This window comes from Penicillium canescens, assembly GCF_028828765.1.
Source record: "Penicillium canescens strain IBT 15451 chromosome Unknown utg000012l_segment0_segment0, whole genome shotgun sequence".
Lineage (NCBI taxonomy): Eukaryota > Fungi > Ascomycota > Eurotiomycetes > Eurotiales > Aspergillaceae > Penicillium > Penicillium canescens.
The window spans coordinates 747,934-760,680 of record NW_026703974.1 but is presented as its reverse complement, the minus strand read 5'-3'; the positions used below and the strand labels follow the sequence as shown (position 1 = coordinate 760,680).

General features: G+C 48.5%; 1 protein-coding gene across 1 annotated transcript; it reads right to left on the bottom strand.

Moving 5' to 3' along the window:
- Positions 1–6,682: 6,682 nt before the first annotated feature.
- Positions 6,683–8,618, bottom strand: N7446_014091 (uncharacterized protein; the record flags this gene model as incomplete). The annotated part of the gene is made up of 6 exons (XM_058522830.1): positions 6,683–6,922; positions 6,976–7,832; positions 7,887–8,087; positions 8,132–8,258; positions 8,328–8,398; positions 8,459–8,618. The coding sequence occupies 6 exons, from the start codon at positions 8,616–8,618 to the stop codon at positions 6,683–6,685; spliced, it is 1,656 nt and encodes a 551-aa protein (XP_058364923.1).
- Between the last annotated feature and the right edge of the window lie 4,129 nt (positions 8,619–12,747).

The window sequence follows — 12,747 nt, the reverse complement described above, 5'->3', positions numbered from 1 at the left end:
AAGACGGACATGATGTTCCCAAGCGACACACTACTCTTCTACGGTGACAGAAGCGAACAAAAAGACCTGATCGATCTCATACCCACCGAACAGCCTGGCATGGAGTTCCACCAGCATGAAAAGTGCGACTTTATCTCTCATGGCTCGGCAGTCCCATTGCACATCAGCCAAAGCGGAAACCATGGTCATCTTTGTCAACAAATGAGTTGCTCAATTGATCCAGGTTCCAGCCATTGCGGATGGCGGCCTGTGGTCTGTTGGTTTCGATACCAGCCTATCTGGGAGCCATCGAACTCACCCTTGGAGGCTTCCCCTGGCCATTTTGACCTTGCGCCTAATTTGTTCGGAACCTGCCCCTTCCCAGCCCCACAGAATACCGATGATCCGTGGATAGAGCGGCTTCGAGGGCAGCACATTGGACAAGACACGCAGGTTGCAGAGGCCTGTCAAGTCTTCCGACAATCCCCCAATCCCCTCCGTACGCAAGATCCCTCCGATTTCGATGTCGGAGATTCACAAGCCAGCACCCCACGGCAACAGTTCAATTGCAGGCTCTCGGGATGCAAGCGCCAATTCAAACGTCAAAAGACCTTGAACCGCCACCTGGCAAGCCATTCAGGAGCGAGACCTCATGTCTGCTGGGTCCCTGGGTGCCAACGCAGTTTCTCGCGGCGCGACAACCTCAATGACCACTATAAAACACACGGTAAACGTGGGGGCCGCAATCGGTATGTGGCTACCCTAGACAAGACAAGCACCGTCTATAACCCTGAGTTCTGTGGGCAGCTAACGCCTGAAGGCTGGCCACTTGACTATGCTCGCCATGACTGATCTGGTGCTTGAGATGTACAGTGGCACCGGATTTCCACTGTTCTTCGACTTTCTGTTACCAAAGTAATGGTATAGGCTTCACTGCAGTTGCATATTGTCCCTTTCCTCTTGGCCTTCTCGCTTTTGTGCTGTGAAACTATGTTTCACTCAACCACAGGCCTATTACCTTTCATTGGATTTTCTAAACCCGATTCGATATATGTAACATTCAGATTAGCAAAACGCAATACGAGAAGTCCTTACTGAAATGAAAGTCGTATGATATTCGCTGCGGCCTTGAACCCTTGGCGGAGCTCGCTATTCTCTGACTGGAGTTGCTCGTTGTGCCAGTGAACAGCCTGGTGGTAGTGGGCGGGCTTTTGTGACTCGAGATCTCGGTGCTACTCGAGCGTTTTGATATGAGACTCGGTGCGCTCGCGCATTAAGGGCTGCTTCAGATGGTTCTTCACACGTTTCTTCGATGACCGACCGGGGGAGGTTAACGTTCCTACGCGACATGCTCAGTCGTTATCCGTTCCGGGACGTAGGGCCCCTATTGCCGATATTGTGGCTTATCGATAAGTCTCCGAATTCGGCAAGGCTGGGCGCGACAGGGTCTGTGAATCTTTCGTGTTCGCGATGGCGGGTGTCACGTGGCGCTAGCCGAGGGCCTCAAAAGGAATAGTAACAGTAGAGCAGAGCCTCTGGAAGTGTTTCCGGCTGGACGGAGCCCACAGATCGGTTTTAAGGTCAGCATCGGCATGTTATATGGTATGGTCCAGAATGAGGAGGCATGTAGAATGTGAGTTGATTAGGGACAGAGCGTCGGGTTAATGTGCGACTTGGCCGGCGTGCATCCCTACGTTTGGTTGCTGTCTCATTCACCACCAACCAACAATCAAGCTTTTATTTTTATTTTATTTTATTTTATTTTTTCCCTTCGATTCGTCGTCATTCACGTCGAACTGTGAGTAGTGGTAAAAACTACAGCGAGAGTGGTATACTGTTATGGAAATTGGCGTTATTTCTCGATATATCTTACCCACAATATATCTTTGCGAGGGCCAACCAATGAATAAACCCCAGCCTGTTTTGGAAGCTTTAGAGTCTAGGCAGCTCCGGTCGCATCCCGTGTTGTCAATTCTAGCTTCACGCTGTGCTAGGCCAGAGCGATGTGACGAATTATCCAGGACAAATACATGCGCGGTCATAGAGATAAACGCAGGAGGCCTACGACTTGTCCAAATGGATGGATTATGCCAGGTAACTTATTGACACGTTTGGCTAACCTAGAAGCCGCCTTCGATGATTTTCTGCCGAACCCACTTTTTGTGATTGGCACTCTGCGCCCCAATCCCCGACACATCGCCCTGCCAGGATCGTCTATTATCGACCAATGTTTCTCCTGAGAGACGAGTGGCCTGTTCAGGGACAGTATGTGCAACAGGCAAGGGGGCCGGCGTCCAACTGGGCTCCAACACTGTGCCAGTGTTGGAAGATTCTGCTCGCTCGGAGGCTGTAATCGTTTCGGATGTTGCATGGTAGAAAGCGTCATCGTCCGTCGACCATGTGCAAGAGGGTTCAAGGTCCAGGTCAATCAATCGAAAATCGCCACTCGTTCTAGGATGAACGAAACGGCGTACTGCTGCGCGTAACGCGTTGCTTGCGCATACTAAGACCAGTTAGCGTTGGCATAATCCAAGGGGTAACCGACGGAGCGCTCATACCCGAAACCGCGGTCGTTCCGCTTGTACCATCCATAAGGCGTGCCAGCTCCTTGGCCATATTGATGGCATGAAAATGGTATTTCAAGCGCGTACGGTTGCGGTAACGAATCTGGTCCACGGGCTGAGTATCTAGGATATGTGTGGTGAATTGCAATATCTGCCACCGAGTTAAGCCCGACCTATTGTAAAATTTATAGCGAGGGGAGAATTCACTCACATCAAATCCCCGGTCATCTCGATGTCTATGCTCAGGACAATCGTCTCGGTCAAACATACGATCGAGTTCAAGGATTTGCGAGATTTCCTCCCCCACCCAGTGGGGATGGTCTACTTCGGTAAGCACACGACACCGCAAAGCATCCGAGAAGTAGAGGGACACCTACTGAAATTTTTCAGCCTAACTTGCCACAGGACCTCTAGCCGTCGCACCGTGTTCCTCCGGCTTCGGCTTTCTTGGACGAGATGTCGTATGAACGGCAACGCGCGGAAGAGTCCAATATCTTCAAGTATGAAGACGACGGTCCCATACTGCCCCAGGTGAGGTGGGTGCCCGTAGGGACCCAGCACGCACACCGGAAAATGAATCGTCGAGTGCGCACGATCCGCAGCTTGTGCGATCCTTCGGGTCACGCCCGGTCCAGGCCGGGCCACTATGCGTAACACATGAGTTGTCGGTGCTCCTGGGGTGTTTTGCACTGTACCCACCGAAGCCACGTAGAATGCGGGAAGCTGCAAGCAGGACCTTACTCCCAGGCGTGGCATCCAGAGCTGTACATACTGCCCCGGTTGAGCTACCAATTCCACCGGAACCGCAATATCAAGCCATAAGAGCCGGTTGGAAGACCGCACGCGGGCCCGTCGAGAGGTGATGCGCCACGATCTGTGGAGCCACATGGTATGCAGACATGTCCCCGCACTCCAAGCAAACCCGGCGCAAATACCGCCTAGTAAAACCCAGCGGTAGGACGATACCCGGTCGACCAAATGGTAGAAAAGGGCGCCAGTGGCGATCGAAGCAAGCATATGGTGGATCTTGAGGCCAAGTTGCGGCCACCGTCGAAGAATCGCAGCGAGCGTCCAAGGAAAGATCGAGACGAAACTGCATCCGGCCTGTTCAATATTAGCCACTTCTAGTTAGACATCCTTTGGGGAAATGGGAAGGCTGCCGTTCTCTAGCCGTTACGTACCAGGAGTGGGATGACAAGGGAAGCTCCAAGGCTTGTATTTCGAGCAACTGTGCCTAATACGGACCCATGAAGAAGGCAATGCAGCACGCAAATGCGGCCTAGCCACCGATGGGCCCACTGGAACGTGCGCCGTTCGATACGGAAGACATGAGCCGGAAGACTGAAGCTAAACCCAGAGCAGAGGGGAACAAGGTGTGTGACCGCCAAGCATCCAGCTCGCTTCTGCACATCCGCCCAGGTCTGAGCATGAAGACTGATTCCAATAATGTTGGCGATCACCAGAGCGGCAAGTACTCCCCCTTGCAAGTATGATGGGATATCCAGCCACTGGAGCACGCCTGGCGTTGGCGCCTGGAAGAAGCGTCTCCAAGATACTGCGTGTTGCAACCTCAAAGGCAAATGGCTGAATCGGCGTGCGAGGCTGTAAGATATCCAGCATACAAGAGCGAGGAGCCCACAAAGACCAAACTTGTCTTGGACGGGAGCCCTGGCAAGCCATTCGGCAAACTTTGACACGGGGCGGGACATGCTTTTAGGCGAGCAATACTGGACATCAGCAGGTTTATATCGTATTTTCCATATGTTGTCTGAACAACGCTGACCAGAGCTTTGTTTGAGCGGTCAAAAGCAGCTTGGGATGTTGATGCGCTGGTCATCACTGCTTGTGAGCAAGATGGGAAGACCCTTTTCTACGGCTCCTTGGGCTGAGATGACCGGTTGATGATTGAAAATGATCATCACCGAGCCCCGTCAAAAAATCATGGACAGCGTAAAAGGTGCGTCTCGTGAAGTTTATGTTCAACGTTGAACCCCAATTCTGCGCTTATCGTGTGCTTGCAATATAATGCGGTTTTAAATTGTCCCGTTGAACTCAGTTAAAGTGCTGAGACGCATTTTCAGATGTCGCATGGCCGCTTGTCAGGCTAGGCAGTGTGTGTCATTGTCAAGAGGATCAGGGTGGGGTTTTCACACCAGAAGTTTTCAATAGACCAAGTCATTCAGGCTATCAATTCAATCATACCCGAGCTCGTCGAAGACGCAAAGAGCGTTGTTTCTACGGAAGGCGGTCGTGTTGTAGCAAACTTGCCTCCGAGCTGTATTCCGAATAGGATTCTAATCTAGTTCCGATATGACGAGGCTAGTCCGATCACTGCAGAATTTGTGTTATATAACCCCTTCTAGTTATGTAGTAGTGCAGTTACATCAGGCATCTTTTCGCTTAGTCTAAACCTTGGCATTTGGTTCCTAATCTGGAAGTCCCCAGACGTGTTGCGGTCAATGTTTGGCTGAAGACGATTACAAGCAATTCTCTGCCCTAACGTGAGCGTGACTGTTAGATCTCACAGATATCAGTAAATATAGTTCTTTGTCGAAAGATTTGAAAGTCTCCTTTGGTCCCTCATTTGGGCAACGTATACTTGATTCAAAAGGAACAAAAGAAACACAAACGAGAGACGACAGCAGCGGTTTTGCTAACCTCCAAGCCCTTCCAACATCCAAGCCTGTCCTAAGAGTGAGTGATGGGCTTATGAGGAGAGGTGACATGTATATGAGAAACTTCTAGGAGCTCGGCAAGAATACCCGCTTTCTCCCTGCTCGACCTTTCGGGTCTGAACATGTGCTTTGCCCTAACAAACCAGGATTTACCGTTCATTTGCTTCAGCATGGAAGAAATTGATTGCATGGCTGGACTGGAAGATTCGCCCGCGTCAATCTTAAAGTTTGTCGGGTCCACTGTGGAATATATCTAGATGAATCCGTTGGAGTACTCGAAGGAAGCCGCACTCGCGTTACATTTCGAAACCAGCGCGTTGAATAATGGCCCGAAGATAGTGACTGGAAGGCCAACACAGACATATGTTGCCTCATCAGGGCTCTTTGGACGCACGGCCTTGAGCACCGATTTAGCCTCTTCAATGGATCTTGAATCAACAACGACCGAGTCGGATACTAGCATAACCATACTCAGCACCGCTAAGTCGACCCAGGCGAGAATTCTGCTTGACAAAAGGCACCAATTGTCATTCTTGCACTCGTGTTTCTTATTAACCTCGTTGGCAACCGAGAGGTTCGCTCTCGGGCTCATAGCCTGTTGTAGTTTAGAGGAAAGTTGACTCAATTATCCATTCTGACGATATACAAGAGGCTATATATACACAAGGTGAAACCCAAATGGATTTCCAATCAATTTGATTCTTTATGAGATATGCAGGAGTCGTTTCCGATGTTGCGGCTTTGTTCCTGATGTACACTTGCCTTGTGTCACAACAAAAACAACATTCAAACGCATCAATCAAGTCTAAAACAACGAACAAATAGACCTCTGAGCCCATCAAAACTTACGCTAGATCAGATTATCACAGGCCACTGTATATTGCTACATTATACAGCGCTACTTGCGCAAGAAAATGCCAATCCACACGCAGCGAATGAGATGAAACGCCAAAAAAGCACACGACCGAATCAGCGGATAGTACATGAAGGAGGCCTATCGTTTGAAGAGAGCCTACAGCTAGCTCAGCAGCTTAACCAACCAGTTGAAAATGACGAGGTAGTATAGCCTACGCAGAGCGATTTATCTTCTCAGCAGGGTCAGCCACGCAGGAGGGCTTTACTAAGGTGTAGTAGGCGTGGCAGATTGGCCGTAGGATTAATCAATGTAAAAGTCGCTAGTTTGAGACCATTCGATATTCTTTGGTTGAGACATCCTGATTCGAAATTTTCTAATGGGGGTGGGTGAGCGGCCCGCTTGTGTGAGCAGCTCACTTGTGAAGTACGTTAATTAGGGGTGGCCCGGGTAAAGTTGAGGTGCCCCTATCAATTCCTGAATGTGTGCACATCCGGTGTGTGCAACCAAATCTGGCGGAATGGTAGGATGTGCAGAAAGCGGAAGTTGACTGTAGTTTGTGGAGTAAATCACCAATATTTCCGTAGCCCAACTCCACCTAGATGGGCACCTTAAAAGAGCAAGCGAACTAGCTTCATTGGGAAATCCTTCCACGTCCATGCGGTTTCAATGTCCTCGTCACCTGAAAGCAGTTCGGTGCGCAGCCCAGCCTGGAGGTCAATTTCCTGTAATGGCACCCACATGCGCCATTGTTTGGTGAAAACTTTCCAGAAAAGGTATAAAGCGAGGACAAGAGGCGCGGCCAGATACTGTTCGAAGAAGTACTTGGCGTTGGGAGAAGATCCAGGTGGCTGATAAGAGAAAATTAGGAAACGCTGCTGGCAAAGGGACAAAGGCGACATACCCAGACGGATACGTAGAAAGTGGCAATTAGACAAAGAATATTAAGGGACAATCCGAGGTAGCTGCCCACAACTCCAAAAGGAGTTCTATAGGGAAGTTCACTGAGGGAGCGACCTTGGAACACCCAGGCTTTTCGGAATCTGATGTGGCAAAGACAGATACTGCCCCAGACGAAGAAGTAGCTAAGACCACTCAAACTAAGCAGCCACGTGAAGACTGTGGACTCTGCTGCACTCTCGCCGACGAAAGCAAGCAAACCGAAAAGAATCTGGAGGATGATGGCATATATTGGGCGACCCTTCTTATCAATATAAGAGAAGAGTTTGGGAGCCATGCCTCGCTCAGCCAGAGCCTGCAAGGTTCGAGTAGAGCCAAAGGTGCAAGAATTTGCCACGCTTATAACGGACAGCGTGATGACCGCGTTAAATATCGAGGGAAGAACAGGGATACCAGCGTCAACAATAGCGATGACGAAAGGTGAGTCTTTAGTGTCGGAATCCGATGCATTCAGCAGACGGGGATCAGTGTAAGGCACCAAAAGACCAACCATCAATAAGGTCAAAACATAGAAGATAGCAATTCGCCAGAACACTTGACGGCTAGCAGCTGGGATACTCTTGTGGGGCGTTTTCGACTCTGCAGCAGCAAGACCAACCAACTCTGTTCCACCAAAGGCGAATGCTGCAACGACGAACACGGAGCAGAAGCCGGGGAAGCCATTTGCAAAAGCACCAGGCTCGTACCAATACTTAGCGCCGATGTATCCTTGAGGACCGGCACCACCAGTGTTAATGATTATGCCCAAGATAATGAATCCAAGACAGGCTGTGATCTTGATCGCGCTCAGTATGAACTCGACTGAGATAGGTTAGCAGCTCATTTTCATAACAGGAATAGACAGGGCAATCAAACCTTCACCGTAGCCACGAACACCAAAAATTTGGATCGAACACAGGACTACCAAGAAGACGGTAATCCAGACACCGATGTTGATGTCATCGCGCCAAAATTTGATGGTCAGACCAGCTGCGGTAATCTCGAAGGGCAGCACGGTCAACCACGTAATTGCGTAATCCCATCCAATCGCGAAGCCCCTGTCCGTTATGTCAGTCCCTGTCCCAGTCCTAGTCCTAGCTCAGTACCACGCTTTGACCTACCAAGAGGGATCGACGAAGCGGACGATATAGGAAAAAAAGCACCATTCACAGGATAAATGACAGCCATCTCAGCCAGCGATTGCACGGTGCACAGCAGCATAACACCGATAATCAGATAACAGATGATCTGAAAATTTCCTGTGTAAGCAAAAGGGGACTCATATCAATCACGGGAAGATTTGATCGGTCTTCATACCAAACTAGCTGGACCACCAGCGGACAAAGCACCCCCTGTTCCAACAAAAAGACCCGCTCCAATAGCACCGCCTTGGCAACCAGTTAATTAAGACGTCCGCAAACCATCTCCTTAACGGGTCCACGACATACCAATAGCAATCATCTGCATGTGGCGGCCTCTCAGCTCACGTGTCAGCGGCGCGGCCTTGTTGACAATTCCAACGTCCTGATCACAAGGCTCGGGAGGCTCGTTCATGTAATTCTTAGTTTCATGGTCTGGCAGGGAATTTGAAACGCCACTGTCCGCCATGTTGATGACTGACTTAACTCAGAAGCAACGGAATGAACGAAGCGAAGCGGTTGAAGAGAAGAGAAATGAAAAAAGAAAGGACAACACAGGGATTAATAATGAATCGCGTGAGGATTTTTGGAAGCGGGCTATCCAGGACCTTTATTTCTCTCAAGGTGTTCATATGAAACGCTCGGATCCGATGATAAGCTTCGAGAACAATGTAAGCAGATGACAATACTTGTTCCCATGATGGTACTGTGGAGAGTGACCATGGAACCTGGAACAATTCCTTGTATTTACAAGAAGAACTCCAAGTGGCGTTCAAATTGCGCCCAGTTCCTCCGATTTGAGCGTCTGTTAGAACCGCCCACGACCCGCTCCTATCTCTAAACTCCAAATGGAGCAGATTTACCCAAGCAGCTATCCGCTAAAACTCGAAATTCCCTAAAATTAAAAATGATGTCGCAAGATGTCCTGTCGTCGCGCGATTGATGCTGGTGTAACTGACAAAAAAAAATGAGAGGCACAGTGGGTTCTTGGGGGAGCGGAGAGGTGGACACTTCGTGTTGAAATGGAAGACCTGGGTGGCCCGTGATAAGCTTCTGTCTCTCAGTAGCCAAGGCCGATTGGCCAGTAAGCCTTTTAATCATTCCGGCCCGCCCAGGTAATCGTAGTGGGAAGACAAAAAAGTCCGAACAACCCTAGAGTACTTATCGCGAAACGGCAGTATAATGTGTTTCAGGCAGCCCCATTCAAAAAATTACCATTGATTAATATGTATCAAGCAGGCTTAAAACAGTATGGCATTTGTACGTGAGATGCGGCTAATTGACCCAAGGGATTCAATCCAAAGATGAGATGAATTAAAATGAATTAAATGAAGAAGATATGAAAAGAGCGGAAGGTTGAAAGTCATGCTTCTCTGAGTGTCGATAATCCCTAGTACAAACATAGAAATCACGAGATAAATGGGGAATTGCTAAAACGACGATACACCCGCTGTTTGGGTTTAGCATAGTATCCATATAGCCGTGTCACAGGACCGCCCCCCACCCTCGCGGGTAGGGGGTGTCCCTCAGCCATAATGCAATTCTCAGCCATAATGCAAATTCTCAATTTCTTCAACTTCTAGCTATTTCCTAGGCGCGCGAGGTCCAGAATCCATGAAATAAAGCCCGTCAATAGCCTCATTAGCCAATAATGTATCATCCTCCTCATTTTCAAGTGTTTCCTCCGATTCCTTAGCCGCCAAATCGGCCGCCATTTTCACTGCGTCTTTCCGCCAAGCGCGAAGCTTCGACTCATCTTCTTTCTCACACCTATGCTGTACTAGCCTATTACCTGAAATTGATGAAAGGGGGGTTTCGTAGCTCCCTTTACCCATCGCTTACTTTTTGGCTTATTTCCAGGCGTTTTGTGGCTAAGGGCGCGCGTAAGGCTCATCTCCGCAAGTTCCGCATTATATAGAGACGATTTTCCGGCATCAATTGCGCGCCGTATATGCTTCCGAATTTTTTGTAAATCAGGAGTCGGGTTCTCAAGTAGTGGAAAAGCCGTATTCTCTAATTTTTTGATGCGCGCGTAAGAATTGGGCGGAGAATTGGTTGCTGAACTTGGGAATTTGCGGGCGGGTGACGGCTCATCGTACATGCGTAGTACCTCTTCATCCGAATACTGCCCTAAATTATCCAAAACTTGTGTAGGATCTAATGGCCAGATACCAGTAGATTTGAACGATGTTTGGATAGTTTTGGACCTTAAGGCGCTGCGTCGGACGGCGTCAATATTGCGGAAAAAGTCGCGTTTTTCATTGCTTCCACCGCACGCCACAACTTCAGTATTCACTATTTTAAACTCATGCTTTAGGCTTAAAAAAGCCTCAGCATCAAGAGGCTGACATATATGAGTCGTGTGAGGTACAAAATACCAAGGAATGATCAAGTTTTCCTTACAAAAATCGAGAAATTCGATAGTTGTATGAGAGCATGATTATCCATTAGCAAAAGCCTCGGTCGCCCGCGTCGTACGCGGTTTTTTGTAGCTTCATGAAACGAGCAGAGCCATCGGTAAGCAGTCTCACTATCCGTCCAGCCATTAGACGTTAAGTGGATAATTTTGTACGCCGAAGAAGAGGTGGACATATTGCTATACCAGTCTTCTATGTGGACGCTGCCTTTGACTAGAAACCATGGAAACATCACCCAGCCATCAGCGGCAATACATTCAATGCCGGTAATAGTTTCACCTCGATCTCCAGTAGCAATGCTAGCAGTTTGACGCGTAGAGACGACGTGTTGGTTAAGTCCTTCGCCATTTTGGAAGCCGGTTTCATCCCAATTATAGATCTCATGAGGTTCAAAACCATGCTCACGGTAGAGATACTCAAGCCTATCGTACCAATGGCTAATAACCCAGGATCCTCGGCTTGAATTCGTAAAGATTCCTTTGGTTTCTGGGTAATAAGCTTGATGTGTGGAGGTAGACGCCGTATAAAGCGATAGCTATACATTGGGCCGACAACTCTCCGACCCTGCCATTTTTAATAGGCGATTTGCGGCAATTTCAATGTCTTTTGCATTTGGAGGTGTATAGCAAGAGTTTAGCAATTCGATCCAGCTAATTAATGCATTTTCCTGATTCGAATTCAATGCATTATTGGTGGTAGGGCGATCGGAGAGAGATGTCCGTCCGATTTTGCGACCGCGGAGCTTCGAGTACGACACGCGATAATGGTCCGCAGCCTTACGTAGGGAAGAGAATTTTTTTGCATATTATAGTCGTCTAATGCCTTGGCTAGAATAGCCTCCTCATCACGAGCTTTTTTAGGCATTTTTGGTGGCTAGGAATACGCGTAAAGTTGAAAAAGTAGGAAATTTGCAATATGGCTGAGAATTGCAATTTGGCTGAGGGACACCCCCTACCCGCGAGGGTGGGGTTCGTCCCGTGACACGGCTACTGTTACTATGTCCAAAAATAACTACCCCACCCACCATGGCGTCGTTCGTTCACACTCTTCCTAATCTAGCAACTGCAATTACCCAAACAACTTACAAAATGGCAGGAAACATCGATTCCTGGGCAACGCAAAATGATTGTTCATATGATATGCAGCAAAAGCAGACTCACTACATCGCAAACGGCAGAGGTGGCGAAGTGTAGTGAGCGTTCTGTCATTTACGCAAGAACTTGCGGTTATTTGGTAGTGCCAGATCTCCCTTAGTCGGCACAATCTCCGCATGCGACGGCTACAGGCACCTGGCCGGTCTGTAGGTTTTGGGCTTATCAGGTCGCATCAAAAGGGGAGGGATTCGCAGGCGAGCAGACCATACAAGCCCATGCCCTACCACGACCTCAGCTCCTTGAAACGGTCTCCCATACAACACAGAAGTCTGTAATCAGGCAAACGAATGGGGTGGGTCAAGATTATGATTATGAGCGATGCACACCTCCTTATTGCCCAGGGGAAAAGTTACGGCGGCTAATTAAACAAATGCCTCATACAGCTTTGCCAGCTCACTCATCTAAATGATAAATCCATCGCTACGGTAATCAAGTGTCGACGACGCATGGAGAGACTGTGGGACCCGAAGAGAGGTATCAAGTTATTTTACATTAGCGGATTCTCTCCCAGGATCTTTTTCTTGGGAGATCGAAGGACGTCCCACACTTCTCCCCCTTGAAGAAGTGGTTACCCGATACTGTTGGGACAGGCTATCATTCTTTCGGAGTTTTCGTCCCAAAGCTCTCGTTATCATATTTCAGTAGTAACTCACAAAATTTTTTATTATTAGTCTAGCCCAATCTGGGATATATTAGCTAGGCACTACGCTTTTAGATCCACATTAACGTATTTCCCGGTCGCGTGGCCATCCCGGTCGAGTGGCCACCTCAAAACACCATACTAAATCAGATGAATTACAACTTACAGTGGTGTATCATAAGTATTTGACCTCTGGTACTTCGGGCCTTGACCGCCTTTCATACCGCCTACTTTATTAGGTCATGAACACCCTATATACCAACACGTTCTAATACAACTTTGGCATTCTTGTGTTTTAAATATGCCTTTAATACACGGGAAAAGGGGCTGTGGCTGATATTATTATTTATGAAGGGTACCCTACTAGGTATTAGACTGAAACTGAAG